The following is a 16,004-nucleotide window of genomic DNA, read 5'->3' on the forward strand; positions in this document are numbered from 1 at the left end:
TAGGGTCTTGTGGCTGGTAGCGTTTTGTCCCCTTCTGCATGTCTGAGGCCACTGGCAACTGCTGCCCACGTCCTTATCTGTCCCATCCCAGTTTTGAAAGCCCCTTATTTATAACTTTTATACTGTGGCGCCTGTTTCCTCACCGCCTGTACGGGGTGGGGCTATTTTAACGTTTCGTTTGTACGGATGTATGAAATTGTCAATAAACACAATCATTTGTTAACTGGCTAGCAAATTCTGAAAAGAGCGCCGCTTGTCGCACTTCCAAGAGGGAGGAAACAGGGCGGGGCTGCAGTCTTGGAGCGGAAATGGGGGCGGGTTCTTTTCCCGCGGGCGTGATGGCGGAGGCGGCTCTGGACGCTGTACGGAGGGCGTTACAAGAGTTCCCGGCGGCAGCTCGCGGTGAGTGGACTCTCAGGCAGCAGCTACTGCGAAAGAGCACCGCGGAGGGAGCCTGGGGCTCCGGGACCTCAGATTACGAGTGCATGAATGCCGGAACCGGTGGCTGTACATTTTCGTGTGTACCCTTCTCTAACTGGCGGACGTGTCCTTAGCTCACGACCGCACGCCTTGCTGCCTTCGTGGTGCAGTTGTAGTTTTCAAGACCCAGCACAGCTCCGACGTTAGTCATAGTGCCATTCTTAAAGCCAGCGGTGTGCTGAGTCCCTGTGCTCTGCATTGCTGTACTTTCGGTATGGAAGACTCTTACCTCAAATATCTCGGATGCTGGGGGATTCCGAGGAGAGAAGCAGTCGACTATCCTTGTTCATTCAGACTCAAGCTTTGAGGATTGTAGGCAGCCGCCCAGTTGATCTTGGCTGTACCTCTACTATGTGTTAGGTTTGTTTCTTCTTCCTCTGCTCCTCACTACCTCACCATTAAACAAGTGGAGAGATGGCTCAATGGGTAGGTAAAGTGCTTAAGCATATGATGACCTGAGTTCAGATCCCCAGCTCCAACGTAAAACACTGGGCATGTTGATGGTGGATGTCTGATGGAGTTCCAGGGGTGGAAGGTAACAACAGGAGGACCCCAGGGGCTCCCTGGCCAGCCAGCCTAGCAACTGCTGAGCTCCAGGTTCAGTGACTTTGTCTTAGAAAATAAAGTGGAGAATGGTAGACACCTGATGTCAATGCCTCCACACATGCATGCACAAGCACACACCACACATACATGGTGGGGGAAGCAAGTGATTGAGCACAAGTGTGTCAATTTACCAGCTGTGTCACACAGAAGTGGTTAGAGCAGTGATTCTCAACCTATGGAGTCGAGACCTCATGTCAGATATCCTGAATATCAGATATTTATGCTATGATTCATAACTAGTAAAATTAAAGTTATGAAGTAGCAAGGAAATAATGTTATGGTCTAGAGTGACCGCAGCATGAGGAACTGTATTAGAGGGTAGCATATTAGGAAGGTTGAGAAGCACTGGGTCGCAGGGTCAGAGGCCACACGTGTGCCGCCGTGTACAGGAAGCAGTGAGGAAGGAGCTTGGAGCAGACTTTGTGTTCATGTTTATTTCACCAGTTAAATTCTTAACAGAATTGGTGGGTCAAAAGAATTGTTTGGAGTTCATTTTGAAGCTTCAGGGGAGAAAAATACCCACCCTCTAAAGGAAATGGTAAGCAAATAAAACTGGCACAATTACAGAAAATCCAAAGGATAGAAAAGGGCAGTTTCAGGCCGGGTGATGGTGGGGCACGCCTTTAATCGGTCCCAGCACTTGGAAGGCAGAAGCTGGAGGATCTCTGGTTTCCAGGCCAGTCTGGTCTACAGAGGGAGTTCTAGGACAGCCAGAGCTGCACAGAGAAACCCTGTCTCAGAAAACCAAACCAACCAAACAAAAGGCTATCTCTACACATTTTAAACTCCAGGGTAGAGAAACAGCACGTAGGAGGCCCCAAGTTCAATCCCAAGCATTACCAAACAGTCAGATTCCAGAGAGCAGCTCCATCGTCCTGAGCCCCAGTTCCCTTCAAAGATTTCTGCTTTGTGGGGTTGCTGTCCCATCCTTCCATGCCTGCCTGGTGATTCTTACCCCTATTCAAGGTAGCGAGCTTGTGACTGGCTGTTTTCTTTGCAGTTTTCCTGGGCCTACCAATGACATCCCATGTGGTTCCAATTTCTAACTTAAAGAAACTCACTTTCTGACTGACTGCAAGATAGGCTAGTTGGCATGGGGATGTAACTCTGAGCTACTGTGACCTCAGGGATGAAATGAAAGCCATATATTTTTGACAAGGGTTGCAGTAACTGCTGGTTGGGGCCAAAGCATTTTGGTCAGACATTAGGGTTGGAAACCTACAAAGCAAAGCAGTGCTCTCGTAAAAGCCGAGTGAGGGGGCAACAGAAACAGCCCAGCGAGAGTAGAGGGCATGTGTGTGGTCAGGGTTAGGAATGAGACAGGACCAAAGCAGACTGGGGGGAAAAAAGGGTTGGGCTTAGTCATGGAGCAGCCTGAATGCTTGCCAAGTGGATGGAATTCTGCCAGGGGTAACAGTGAGTTATCGCTGTCATGTCCTTCACGCGGTATGACAAGGCGAGATTGCAGCTCAGATGATAATGCTTGAGAGGGAACGGGTTTCCACCAGAAACACCAGTTTGTTCACTGCAGTGGCCGGCCAGCCAGAATGTAGGGCACCTTTATTTGACTTTGAGCAAATGTTTTCTGAGCACCTACTGTGTGCTAATGTGCTATTGTAGGGATGCACCAGGAAACATGACAATCACTCAAGCCATTGCGGTGTTTCTAGTGTGCTGAGAGACCAGGAAAGAAACAGATGGGAAAAAATATGCAGGGTCAGGTAATGATAAATCTGTAGAGAAAAACTAGGCAAGGAGTTAAGGTTTCTAACAGGTGACAGTTTAAAAAGGGATGGCCAGGAAAGGAAGCTTCATCAGTGTGACAATGGACCCAAAGCGCCTGAGGGAAGGAAAGGGTGGTTTTGAGAGACACAGGGTAGAATCAACAGGTCCTAGACACCCAGACCCAGAGCAAGATTAGGATAGGGTAAAGCAACACACACACACAGGACAGCCTTGAACTTGCTATGTAGCTGAGGGTGGGTTTGAACTGATACTCCCGAGGTTACCTCCCAGGTGATGGGTTTACAGGTGAACCACCACATCAGTTTAAGGGTTACACAGAGTCACTTAATGTCCCCATAGGTGGCACAGTGCCTAAGTGTTGGCCCTAGGTGGCTTAGGCTGCTGCTGCTGCTGCTGCTATTCCATGAGACCAGAGCTCATTTCAACCCCTGCCTGCCTTCTAGTGTTGTCACCGGGCAGTTATCTTCCCGGATAGATAGATAAGCCATAAACACAGCGAGGCGTTGGGGTTGTCCTCTCACAGTCACACTCTCCAGGCCCAATGCTGGGTCCGTTTCAGATGTTCAGAGAATATCACCATTGGAGGGTGGCTTAGGACTTTATTGCTGTGAAGAGACATAACCACCATAACCCTTATAAAGAAAAACATTTAATTGGGGCTGCCTTACAGTTTCAGAGGTTTAGTCCATTACAGTCATGATGGGAAAGTGGCAGCCTGGAGATGGAGCTGAGAGTTCTACATCTGTGTCCACAGGAAAAGACAGTGCCACACTGGCCAGACGACCTTATAAAACATCAAAGGCCACCCCTAGTGACACATTTCCTCCAACAAGGCCACACCTCCTAATAGTGCTACTCCCTGTTGGCCAAGTATTCGCACACATGAGCCTGTGGGGCCATACCTGTTCAAACCAACACAGTAGTGGGGATCATCCCAGAGCCAGACCCACCCCAGCTAGCCTGTGGCCAGCAGCTGAGTGGTACAGGCCTCCTAGGTCAGCAGCAGCCTTGCTTAGGGTGTCCATCATAGAGGGTTTCTTGTTGCAGACATCGTGATGGAAGTTGGGTACCACTGATTTGATACCTCCTCCCCCACTATTCTTTCTTAAGACCTCAATGTACCTCGAGTTGTGCCCTATCTGGATGAGCCTCCAAGTCCGCTCTGCTTCTACCGGGATTGGGTGTGCCCCAACAGGCCCTGTATTATCCGAAATGCCCTGCAGCACTGGCCAGCCCTCCAGAAGTGGTCCTTCTCCTACTTAAGGTGAGGTCTTCCTTGGGAGGTCTGGGGACCAGTGACCATTAGCAGCACACTACAAACCAAGTGTCCATTTCTTCAGAGCCACCGTGGGCTCCACGGAGGTGAGTGTGGCTGTGACTCCAGATGGTTATGCGGATGCCGTGCGAGGGGACCGCTTTGTGATGCCCGCTGAACGCCGCCTGCCCATAAGCCATGTGTTAGATGTGTTGGAGGGCCAGGCCCAGCACCCCGGAGTCCTCTATGTACAGAAACAGTGTTCCAACCTGCCCACTGAGCTGCCCCAGCTTCTGTCTGACATTGAGTCCCATGTGCCCTGGGCCTCTGAGTCACTGGGTGAGTGAGGGGGTAAGAGGCAGGGCATGGGGGTGAAGGGGGAAGGTAGAGTTCAGCTTGCTTGTTCATTCTCTGCCTTTTGTGTTGATTCTGGGGGGGGGGGGGGCAGATGCCACCTCCTACCTGCTCACTCCAGACAGAAACCCTGTAAGGGCTGCTGTCCCTGCCATCCCAGGGGACGTGCTCCCAGTGTCACCTTTTCCCAGACTCCTTGGCACTTTTCACTCACACCCATATTTCTGCATAACTGCCCCACACATGGGTGGCTCTCAGCCAGGCACTAACTCATTGTATCTCACAGGAAAGATGCCTGATGCCGTGAACTTCTGGCTGGGTGACGCGGCTGCAGTGACATCCTGTAGGTGTGGAGACTCCTAAAGTGGGGAGGGCACTGGTGGGGCAGAAGGAAGAAAGGTGGGCCCCAGAATGAGTACCTCAGATTTCTTTTGGTATTGTGGGACACCACGAAGAGTTTTTCCTGGTGGCAGGGGCATTGGAGACAGGGAATACCATTCCTTTTAAGTCTCTAGACGCCTCTTCAGAAGTCAGGTAGCTCGGAGCAGGGGTCAGGAGGTAAAACCCTGTTGGTGATCAGAGGAAGGGGCGCCCACATCCAGTTTTCGGTGGCCAAGTTCTGTGATGCTTGCTAGAACCTTGGAATCTCTCCAAGTCTGCTGATCCTGTGTGGGCTTTTCCTTTCTCTGTAGGCTCGGCTGGGGTGTGGGGCTGAGGACAGTGTGGCCTGCTTTCCTCCCCGTAACTGCAGGCCTTCCGTGTGTTTGCAGTGCACAAGGACCACTATGAGAATCTGTACTGTGTAGTCTCTGGCGAGAAACACTTCTTGCTGCATCCACCCAGTGACCGGCCCTTCATCCCGTACAGTAGGTGACATGAACTAAAAGAAACTGGTAGCCACTAGTGAGGGAAGGGTAGCAAGAGGTGCTTGCCACAGACCCAGCCCTCTGGGCTCCGTATACAGAGAACACTGTGCTGGCTATGGTGGGGAGCACCTGACAGGCTGTCGGCCACTTATTTCCCTGACCTCGCCTTCAGATCTCTACACACCAGCAACCTACCAGCTGACCGAAGAGGGCACTTTTATGGTGGTGGACGAGGAAGCCATGGAGAAGGTGCCTGTCCTGTTCTTGGGCTCTGGGGAATGGGCAGACCCCCAGGGAATAGGCACAAAGGGTCTGGGGAGGAAGCGTCCCGCTCGGGAAATCCCAAGGCTGTGATTCTTCAAGCTGAGAGGAGAGGGGGCAGAGCTGGAGATCTTGGGGGGCCTCAGGGCCTGTGCCTAGGCAGTTGTTGTGTCTCTAGGTGCCCTGGATCCCACTGGACCCCCTGGCTCCAGACCTGGCCCGGTACCCCAGTTATAGTCAGGCACGGGCCCTTCACTGCACAGTGCGGGCTGGCGAGCTGCTCTACCTGCCAGCTCTGTGGTTCCACCATGTGCAGCAGTCCCACGGCTGCATTGCTGGTAAGGAGCACCTGGGGCATCCAGGGGGGCGCCTTGCCATGGCCCAACAAGGTATCGGGTTGGGATGGCTCTGGCTTAACTCTCACGTCCAGGTCCCTCTCTTCCCCACAGTGAATTTCTGGTATGACATGGAGTATGACCTCAAGTACAGTTACTTTCAGCTGATGGATTCCCTCACTAGGGCTGCAGGCCTTGACTGATGGCCCCTCACAGACACTGCAAAGGACAGGGGGACTGATGGTGGTATCTGATTAGAGGCAGCCTGGAGTTGAGTATGTCCTGGCTGCTGCCCAGGTTCCTGCCTGTGTTGGATGTAGGACTAAGTTGGATATGTTGGAGGACCAGGAAATGCCAGGCAAATCTGGGTGAACATGCCCAGGAACTTGCCACACAGGTGACAAGGAAGCACGGATCAGGTACAGCAATGCCTCTCACAGTGCTATGACCTTGGGCGAGTCACTGCATGTTAGCATCAGTCCCTTGCCTGTAAAGTGGAGATAATAATGGCTCTGGCTCCCAGAGCTGTGGGACTAGACATGGGCCAACATAGAAGAAGCGGTCAATAAAAGGTGACACTGACACACTTGTTCTCATGTCCCCATCACAGTTGCCTTCCGTGGCCCGCTGAGGGCTTGAAGGTTGAGGCAGAAGTTTCAAGATGACCCGAATTGGGAGGTGCAAGCCAGATCCACGTCTGGGATGCTACCCACAGCAGTTGTGTTATAAGCCTGGGTGGGACACGATTGGCTCAGGGCCACCAGTGCTCTCTCTAGCTTTGTCCAGACTGTTTGCTTTCCCTTCCCCCAGATCCAGGGATGCTGGTGGGTCTGGAGCACGGAAGGTGACCCCTGTTCTATAAATATAAACAGGAAGGGACAGGAACCATGCTCCTGCTGAGCTGTCCTCTGAGGAAAGAGTTGATCTCCACACCCTGACTCCTTTGTCACCCTGCTGAAGAGCAGGGAGAGCCCCTACTCCCGCATGCCAACCCACAGGCCTCATCCCTGGCCACCCAGCTCCAGGGGTGGAGGCAGCCTAGCCGTGGCTTTGAAGGGCTGTTTTATGTGAAAGCCACACCCCTACAAAATTGTGATGGGGCCTAAGGTACTCTTCTGAGATTGCCCAGGGCTCCAGTTCAGACTGGGCATTCCTGTCGGGCTGGCACTGGGAGGGAGGTTGCGAAAGGACCCACCGATGGCAAGATCCTCGGCCCCAGTGCTCACTACTATTTGGGGGGACCACTGTCTGCTGTCCTGTTCAGCCTCCAACAGCAAGAGGAGAGCCCCCTGGTCTAAGTTAGGGCTGGTTGGCTAGCCCAGCTAGTGACAGCTGCAGAGAATGGACTTCACGGAGCCTGTAGCCAACTCCTGGAGGTATCACTGACTCCAGCGTTAGCTTAAGTTGTCTCACTTCCTGGGCAGGTGGCTGGGTCAGCAGTGGGCGTGGAGCCTGGGTGGAGCAGAGGAGTCAGTGGGAGGGATCCAAGAGGAATGTATGGCCAGCTGGTTCACCTTGGCTCTGGGTTTAAAGCTGACAGTTGTTGGTCCTGTGGCCACTGCCCCATCATCCCGTTCCTGTGGACTTGGTCTCATGGCTCTGGTAAGGCTCCATACGGCCCTGGCTCCCATTTCTGACTTGGCTCCCCATCCAGGGCCTGGTGGCTACTGTTTCTGAGGGGAGCTGTGGGCTTCTCTAAGCAAAGAGAGGAATACTTTCCAGCTCCAGGACCAGACTGGGATGGAGGTCGGTCCTGAGAATGGGTTCCAGGCAGAACTCTGTAGATTTGAACCCTTAGAACTCTGAGGATTTTATCTGCTGTTCTGGGAGCCCTAGAAAGAAGAAGCTGCTCTATGCTTCTGACTTGCTTGCTTGGCATGTGGGAACCCAGGGGCGCCTCAGAGATGAGCATCCTGAGCTCCACTCCTGACCATGTGGAGCTCCCTGAACTGGACTGGCACCTTTCCCAAAGAAGGGCCAGGTGCCACGGCATCCTCCACCCTGGCACACTGGCAAGTGTCCACAACTCCAAAAGCAGACGGGGGTTGGAAGGCGCTCTGGACCCCCATCAGATCTGGAGGATGCCAGTGTGTGGGTGGGTGGGCTGGGAGCTGCTGTCCCGACCCTCAGAATCCATTTCCAGGATGGAGTAGATGGCATGGATTTCAGCTAACGCATGGTGCTTAAACCCCAATGTATTCCTTCCTGTCCCTTGAAGGCCTAGAGTCCCTGACCTCTCAGATCAGCCCTAAAGCCTCTTAGTAGGAATGGGGTGGGGTGATGAGGTAGGAGGATAAAAAGACAAGGATACCACCGTACCCAGAAAGCGTGTGTGACACTAACAAACCAGCTTGCCTGTGTTCTGAGCCACACCAGACCTCAGGAGAGTGCCTCAGTTTCCTCTCAGGGTTGGGCACTGTCATAGCTCCCCTCATTGGATATGTGACAAATAAGTAAACGTATTCTGAGCCCTTGGTGAGGAGCTGGCACGGTGGTATATAATTACGGGAAGGTGTCGTGTAGACGCTGTGTCTTGTGTCACTGGCATTCTGATAGGTACAGGTGGACCTGGTCCTTTTGGTAGAGAATTAAGCGTTAAGCGTTTGTCCCAACCTCTTCTGTGGCCCTGTCACATTTGACCCCATCTATCTATATATAGCAAACCTGCCCGGTCTACATGCAGGCAAAGATGCCAGAGACTTGCATGCTCACTGTCCGCGTCCTCCAGGCTAGTGGCCTGCCTTCCAAGGACCTAGGTAAGCACCCGCTTCCCTGGCCTCAGCTAAGCAGACCGTGGGTGGTCTGATTCAGAGTAAATACCGGTGTGGGGTGGGGTGGGGGGTCTCCAGGGAAGCTGGGCCAGGCTTGCAGATGGCTGCTGGAGAGAAGATCCGAAGTTGGCAGAGGGCCCAGCCCTGTGGACGTTAAGTCTCAGGAAGAAGTGGACTCAGTGTCAACCTGGGAAAGTTCTTGATCATAGCAGACACATGTCCCTCCTTCCTGCAGTGACATCCTCTGACTGCTATGTGACTCTGAACCTGCCCACGGCCTCCAGCGGCACGCTCCAGACACGCACAGTCAAGAACAGCAGAAACCCAGTCTGGAATCAGAACTTCCGCTTCCGGATCCATAGGCAGCTCAAGGTAGACCAGGCATCAAGTCTGGCCCTGTCCTTGTCCCATTGCCACACGTGTCTCCTAGTGGGCCATTGCCTGCCCCGTTCCCCTCTTGCCCATCTCACTCCTGTAGCCGCCTCTCTCTCTCTGCCCCCTCCAGAATGTTATGGAACTGAAAGTCTTTGACCAGGACCTGATGACCAAAGATGACCCAGTGTTGTCAGTGCTGTTTGACGTGGGGACTCTGCAAGTTGGGACTCAGCGCCAGAGCTTCTCATTGAGCGCTCAGGTAAAACTCAGGAGAGTAGGGGTCCCAGGTCTGGGGGTGGAGCTTTGGAGTCTCCCCTGCTCCAGGGAGAGGCCCAGGAATCCCAAGTGACTTTTCACCAAGGAGCAGTCCTGTCCCCAGCTTCTTTCTCACCTGGTCAGAAGCACAGACTTCTGTGAGCAGTCCAGTGAGTGTAGACCGAGTGACCTGGAAAGGGACAGTTGCTCTTCCCCACCACTAAGGCCTCAGCAGCCTCCCCGCCCCTCTGGTTTGCCAGTCCCTCTGATTTGCTTCTCTTTCCAGGAGGATGGGCGCTTGGAAGTTGAGTTTCGGCTACAGACTCTGTAAGTTGGTCTTGGGGTGGGGGGAGGTTGGTGAGTAGCCGTGGAGATCTCCCTTCTGGGAGGGGCAGTACCAGCTCACCAAGGCTGGCACCCCTCCCGGGTAGAGGAGGAGGGCCTGGCCTCTTGCAGAGAGTCACGCAGGCCTCTTTCCAGGACAGACTGTGAGGAACAGCTTATCAGCAATGGTATCCTGGTGGTGAGTGAAGAACCCGGGGTTCCCCCTAGTGGCTCACCCCTCATGCTGTCTGCTGTTCTACAGCCTGGGTTGTGTAGGCTAAGCCGGGGGCCTTGATATGCATGTTCCCCAAGAGAGTCCATCTCAAGCAAATATTCTGGGAATAGGGACAAGGAGCCCACAATGTACAGTCCCAGAGGTGGGGTGCAGCATGTGTCTAAGGGGATCTCTTGACCATAGGCCCAGGAGCTCTCCTGCTTGCATGTTGAACTGAAGAGGACAGGAGACCCAAAGAGTGAGTTCTGACCCCTCAGGCAGCCCTTCTGTCCTTCCTAGTTCTCCCTCCCTTTCCGAGGTTGTAAGCTTGTTATACTGTCTGCTTTCAGGTCCCAAAGGCAGGGCCGAAGGGAGACGGATTTCCCTGCAGACTTGATCAGGCATTCCATGGACAGAGATCCCAACCTGAGTTTTGATTCTGGTTCCTGTTTCTAGGGTCAGAGCGCAAAGTTCAACTTGTGGTTGCTGCGGCCTGCGAGGGTCCACAGGAAGCCCCTGTGGGCACCGGGTCTTTCCGCTTCCATTATCCGGCCTGCTGGGAGCAAGAGCTCAGTGTTCATCTGCAGGTGCTGTCCTTGCTCCTAGGACCCTAGAGCCACTGCCTCTCTGCTCTCAGCACCCCTCAGCCTGAGCTGTGCTCCCCCTGCCCCGATCCCTCACACTTCTGTCGGCCAGGTCACTTGGGTTAATTAGCCTCCTGTTCCCTTCCCTACTGTTCTTCTGTCCCTGCCACAGGGAGTCGGTGGGGTCTTAGCAAAGAAAGGAGGAGTAATGACTTGAGGGGGTCTTTTCTCTCCCTGCTCCTAAGGATGACCCCCATGAGCAGCTGAAGGTGCCATTGCGAACTCTACCCTCTTCGCAGCTGGTGAGACTCGTCTTCCCCACGTCCCAGGTACGGTCATCTAGAGAAGCTGGGTTCATACACAGGGCTGCTGCTGGGCCTGGTCTGCCATCAGCCTCCTTCAGGCCAGGCCAAAGGCGATCAGTGGGTATAGGGGTGGACCCTGTGAAAGTGCTTGTGGCCCAAGGGTTCATGGGGATGTTCTGGGGTGCACCAAGGCCACAGTGGGGTGGAGGTACCCAGCCTTTCTCATCATGGTACTTATGGTTTCCAGGAGCCACTGATGAGGTTGGAACTCAAGAAAGAAGACGGGTAAGAGCTGTCTGGGAAATGGGAGAGCCAGGGGTAGCTCCCAGGCAGGGTGGTCAGTCAGACCAGGAGGATGAGGGGGAGAGGGAGATGCAGCGCTTCCTGGGTGCATGGGACTTTGTGTCAGGAGCAGGCGTCGGCGTGGACAGGCTGTTCCCCACTTGGATTTGCTACAGTACGTGTGGGCCCTGCCCAGTCAGGATCAGTGTCTTATCTAGATACGCTGCCAGGGAGGTGAGGACAGTGCCAGAGGCTAAGGCACAGCAAGGACACCAAGGACGGGGAGGCATGCCTCTCGGCACGGAGACTGTTGGGGAGGGACCTTAAATGCCCTTCAGAAAAGGAGTTGCCATCTTGGAAGAGCAGCTCTTCACCACAAATATGTGGAGGTGCGGCCTTCTCTGCCCTGTTGTCATTTTTGGAGATGTAGGTGAGGGAGAGATTTGACTTGGAGATGGAGCTCAGCCCCGGAACCTAGATGCACTCAGTCCCACCATCTGCTTTACCACACACATGTGTATGCGTGGTTCTGGATCCGCCCCCGCCTCCCCACCACAGACGCGCACGCACGCACACGCGCACGCACACACACACACACTCCACCGCAAGGGAATAGAGAGTCTGGCTGGTGACGCCAACCAGTTTCTTTTTCTGTGACTGCTTCTGGGTCTCTTCATTTTCCACAGGCCAAAGGAGCTGGCTGTGCGGCTGGGCTGTGGGCCCTGCTCCGAGGAACAGGCCTTCTTAAGCAAGAGGAAGCAGGTGGTGGCCGCCGCCCTGAAAAAGGCCTTACAGCTGGACCAAGACCTGCAGGAGGACGAGGTCTGAGTGTTGAGCATGACTAGTGGAGTGTTTCTCAGGCCTGCTCGGGCCTGGGGCTCAGTGACGGGATAGTTGTGCAAGCTGGTGCCCACTCAGGCTTGTCACTGGCTTGTCACAGGCTTGTCACTGGCAAGTCCTGCTACCTGTTTCTCTTCCTCAATGTTGTCAGAGTGATACATGAGGCACCGGCTGCTCACAGATGGGAGTTTCCACATAGGCTGGCCTGCCTTCCCTCTTTGTTGGTCCCCCACCTGACTGATGAGTAAGGTAGACTCACTAGTATGAGGAGGGTCTCAGCTCAGAACAGTCCTCAGCTGTCTCCTAGGGGAATAAATTTCAGCACTGGAGAGCAGGACATTTGGGAGACTTTTGAAGGAGCCTTGGGGGCTTCCAGAAAGTGATTTCCAGTTCCTTATGGGCTGCCAATAAGCACTGAAGCTCCCCTCTGGTTAGCCTGTTCTTCCTGAGTCCTGATGTTTGAAACAGCGAGACCTTTGAAGGCTGTTTCTGACTAGATCCTCAACAGGGGTAACTCAGAGCTGGCCCCAAGATTCAATCACACATTGACTGACTGGCCCCTTGACTATCATGTTCTCTTCCCATGTAGCTCTCTCTATCCCTCAGGCCTTTTAGAACCTGGCTTTTCTCTTCCAGATCCCAGTGATTGCTGTGATGGCCACTGGTGGTGGGATCCGGGCGATGACTTCGTTATACGGGCAGCTGGCTGGCCTGAAGGAGCTCGGCCTTCTGGACTGCATCTCCTATATCACTGGGGCTTCAGGGTCCACATGGTGAGTTGCTGTGGGCTGAGTGCTGAAGGCTGCCGTTGGCTGGTGGGGTCAGGGGAGGGAATGTAGTAGAAAGGAATTCCTAAGCCCCATGGGCCCCTGAGCAGACTTCATGGACTGAGAAAACACTCTAGGGCACAGTGTGCTCCTGAACAAGGTGAGGTCTTTGGTGACGCCAGTCCCCAACTGCTAAGCTTTTCCTTTCCTCAGGGCATTGGCCAATCTCTATGAGGACCCAGAGTGGTCTCAGAAGGACCTAGCAGGGCCCACTGAGATGCTGAAGACCCAGGTAACAAAGAGCAAACTGGGCGCATTGGCCCCCAGCCAGCTTTGGCGGTACCGGCAAGAGCTGGCTGAGCGTGCTCGCCTGGGCTACCCGACCTGCTTCACCAACCTGTGGGCCCTTATTAATGAGGCCTTGCTGCACGACAAGGTAGGGAGAGGGGTGGGCCCTTCCGGGTGACATGTGGGAAAGACTCCCAGCATCAGGAAGCTGTGGGCTTACGCTGGGCTCTTTCCCTCAGCCCCATGAACACAAACTCTCAGATCAACGAGAGGCCCTGAGTCGAGGCCAGAACCCTCTGCCTATCTACTGTGCCCTTAACAGCAAGGAGAAGGGCCTGAGCACCTTTGAATTTGGCGGTGAGTGGCTTCAGAACTGGGGCCTGTACTCTTGTGGGGGTAGAGCACAGCGTAATTAGTCCTGTATATAGGAGGTGACTCTGATGTCTTCTCCTGGTCCAGGTACCAAAAACTATCGCCCTACCAGCTTTCTTACAGCCTTGGGATTGGGAAAGAGGCCTTAGGCCCATGCTTGTAACAAGGCCTGAGAGCCTCCTGGCCTCAGACTACCCTGAAATAGGAGTCTGGGTGCCCAGACCCCTGGCCCTCATGTATTGTCTTCACAGAATGGTGCGAGTTCTCTCCCTACGAAGTCGGCTTCCCCAAGTACGGAGCCTTCATCCCCTCTGAGCTCTTTGGTTCTGAGTTTTTCATGGGGCGACTGGTGAAGCAGCTCCCTGAGTCTCGCATCTGCTTCCTGGAAGGTGAGGAAGGCTCACCGTATGCCTCAGCCAGAGAGAGGGAGGGCTCAGCTGCACAGCAGTGGGGACCTTTCACTTGTTGCCCCTTTCTCAGGTATCTGGAGCAATCTGTTTGCAGCCAGCCTCCAAGACAGCTTCTACTGGTCCTCTGAACCCAGCCAGTTCTGGGACCGCTGGGCCCAGGATCAGGCCAATCTGGGTAGGTGCTTGGGCTTTTCTGTAGGAGATGGGCAGCCAGTTGGGAGTGCCTGAGGCTTGTGGACCTTCCAGGGTCACCACAGAGATAAAGGATCAGAGGCCTCCTTTTCCTAAGATACCCTCGTCGCCTCACCCCTTCTCTCGCCCGTGCAGACAAAGAGCAGGTCTCCCATCTGAAGATAGCAGAACCTCCCACAGCGGCTGGCAAGATCGCAGAGCTCTTCACTGACCTCCTGACAAAGCGCCCCCTCGCCCAGGCCACCCACAACTTCATGCGCGGTCTCCATTTCCACAAGGACTATTTCCACCACCCTCACTTCTCCACCTGGAAAGGTATCTGCTTCTGCGCCCAGTCCAGGCTCTCCGGTCCCTTAGCCGTAGGACACACATGCTGCTGGCGGGGACCAGGGTCTGAACCCACAGTGACAGTACTGCTTCCTCTACCCCCAAACCCTTGTAGCTTCCAAACTGGACAAGTTCCCCAACCAGCTGACACCCGCCGAGCCCCACCTCTGCCTCCTGGATGTTGGCTATTTCATCAACACTAGTTGCCCACCCCTCCTGCAGCCAACACGGGATGTGGACCTCATCTTGTCACTGGACTACAACCTCTCCGGAGCCTTTCAGGTGGCAGGGGTGGTGGGCCATGTGGGCTACCCTGTCTTCTGGGCCCCTAATGGGATCTGCTTTAGGCTCCGGTACCTGGCCCAGGTTCCATTAGTGGGCACAAAAGTGGCACCATGTGTCATGGATGCTGGATCTGTTAGCCCCTACTGGGAAGTTAGCTCCGCTCTGGGAGTGGGGAGCTGAGTGCCTGGTCTGATCATCTGTCTTGTACCATGGTTGTCTTTGCTGTGCCTGAAGCCTGCAGAGGTCCTGGCATACCTGCTGTTTCTATATCGCTCCAATGAGGATTTTGAGTCCTGCTTTCAGAGGACTGTTGGCCACTAAGTCAGGAGAGCCTGGGACTCCAGGTCCACTGGAGTCTCCAACTTGGTGTTTGAGCACCAGGTCCTGTGCATCTTAGTGAATGGCCTTGTTGAGTCAGCCTTGTGTTGAGCACACTGGGAAACCCTCTAATGCTCCCTCTAATGCCCCCTCTGTCTGGTCAGCAGCAGCTGCAGCTTGTGAGCCGGTTCTGCCAGGAGCAGGGCATCCCTTTCCCATCCATCTCGCCCAGCCCTGAGGAGCAGCAGCAGCCTCAGGAGTGCCATATGTTCTGTGACCCAGCCCAGCCCGAAGCCCCAGCTGTGTTGCACTTCCCCCTGGTCAATGACTCCTTCCGGGACCACTCAGCCCCTGGTGAGCCTTGGTCACTTCTCCTCCAGCCTTGCCTCAGTACGGGTCACCCCAGGCCTCTTGCCCAAACTGCCCTCTTCCTACAGGGGTGCCACGGACGTCAGAGGAGAAGACAGCTGGGGAGGTGAATCTGTCTTCCTCCAACTCCCCATACGACTACACAAAAGTGACCTACAGCCAGGAAGATGTGGACAAGCTGTTACGACTGACGCATTACAACATCTGCAACAACCAGGATCGGCTGCGGGAGGCCATGCACCAGGCCGTGCAGCGGCGGAGAAACCGCAGACAGTTTAGGCGGGAGTGACAGCTGAGGTACCCTGGCTGGACTCCTCCTGGGTCACTCTTGATCTTCAGCTCCTTCCCCTTCTGCGCTCAGTTCAAGACCAGCATCACCATGTACTCCAGAGGCCCTGGGGACTCTGATGTCCAGGCACAGCTCCACAAAGATGTGTCTGGGACCTCCATAGGTGACGCTAACCTGTCAGCAGCCCCGTCACAGAGTCTAGACTGGCAGCTGCAAGCAGAGGTGCTATGGCTGTCGTTCATGGATGGACTTGGGGCTTGTTAGAGATGGGAGCAGTGTTGGCTGCACCATGGGACGCTGCAACATGGAACACTTTACTGTGACAGGGGCTCTTATAAACGGGAGGCGTTTGTGACGCTGTCCCAAGACCATCTGCTGTGCCAGGCTGTTAGTCCCACTCTGAAAGCAGGCCGGCCTTTCCAAGAGGCCACTAGCATGGATGTTCCGGTCCTGTCACAGGTTGTCATCTTTGCCCAGAGATCTTGCAATGAAGTCATGGTCCATCTCAGGCATAGCCAGTGACATGTGATACCA

At 54.4% G+C, this 16,004-nt stretch overlaps 1 protein-coding gene across 4 annotated transcripts; it reads left to right on the forward strand.

Annotated features, from left to right (window-relative positions):
* The first annotated feature begins 324 nt into the window (after nucleotides 1-324).
* Nucleotides 325-15,841, forward strand: LOC116901826 (bifunctional peptidase and (3S)-lysyl hydroxylase Jmjd7). 4 transcript variants are annotated; one of them, XM_032903989.1, is made up of 25 exons: nucleotides 325-402; nucleotides 3,943-4,096; nucleotides 4,173-4,426; nucleotides 4,728-4,784; nucleotides 5,212-5,307; nucleotides 5,480-5,556; nucleotides 8,587-8,659; nucleotides 8,910-9,046; nucleotides 9,180-9,308; nucleotides 9,591-9,631; nucleotides 9,785-9,827; nucleotides 10,047-10,101; nucleotides 10,299-10,429; nucleotides 10,672-10,755; nucleotides 10,979-11,016; nucleotides 11,700-11,835; nucleotides 12,490-12,626; nucleotides 12,834-13,056; nucleotides 13,148-13,265; nucleotides 13,532-13,669; nucleotides 13,761-13,865; nucleotides 14,018-14,197; nucleotides 14,325-14,491; nucleotides 14,980-15,166; nucleotides 15,250-15,841. In XM_032903989.1, the coding sequence occupies exons 1-25, from the start codon at nucleotides 339-341 to the stop codon at nucleotides 15,468-15,470; spliced, it is 3,045 nt and encodes a 1,014-aa protein (XP_032759880.1). In that variant the 5' UTR covers nucleotides 325-338; the 3' UTR covers nucleotides 15,471-15,841. The 4 variants fall into 4 exon arrangements, with proteins under 4 accessions (XP_032759880.1, XP_032759881.1, XP_032759878.1 ...); XM_032903987.1 differs by lacking the exons at nucleotides 325-402; nucleotides 3,943-4,096; nucleotides 4,173-4,426; ... (1 more) ...; nucleotides 5,212-5,307; nucleotides 5,480-5,556 and adding an exon at nucleotides 6,023-7,279 and having other exon boundaries at nucleotides 8,563-8,659; XM_032903988.1 differs by lacking the exons at nucleotides 325-402; nucleotides 3,943-4,096; nucleotides 4,173-4,426; ... (1 more) ...; nucleotides 5,212-5,307; nucleotides 5,480-5,556 and adding an exon at nucleotides 6,023-6,322 and having other exon boundaries at nucleotides 8,563-8,659.
* The last annotated feature ends 163 nt before the right edge of the window (nucleotides 15,842-16,004 follow it).

This window comes from Rattus rattus, chromosome 5 (genome assembly GCF_011064425.1).
Source record: "Rattus rattus isolate New Zealand chromosome 5, Rrattus_CSIRO_v1, whole genome shotgun sequence".
NCBI classification, from domain to species: Eukaryota; Metazoa; Chordata; class Mammalia; order Rodentia; family Muridae; genus Rattus; species Rattus rattus.

What these genes read in the sequence shown, in the direction of transcription:
- LOC116901826 (XM_032903989.1), top strand. Translation starts at nt 339, where the DNA reads ATGGCGGAGGCGGCTCTGGACGCTGTACGGAGGGCGTTACAAGAGTTC. An exon ending in TCGCATCTGCTTCCTGGAAG is followed by an intron (nt 13,670 to 13,760) that starts GTGAGGAAGGCT and finishes CCCCTTTCTCAG; the next exon opens with GTATCTGGAGCAATCTGTTT. An exon ending in CCGGGACCACTCAGCCCCTG is followed by an intron (nt 15,167 to 15,249) that starts GTGAGCCTTGGT and finishes CTCTTCCTACAG; the next exon opens with GGGTGCCACGGACGTCAGAG.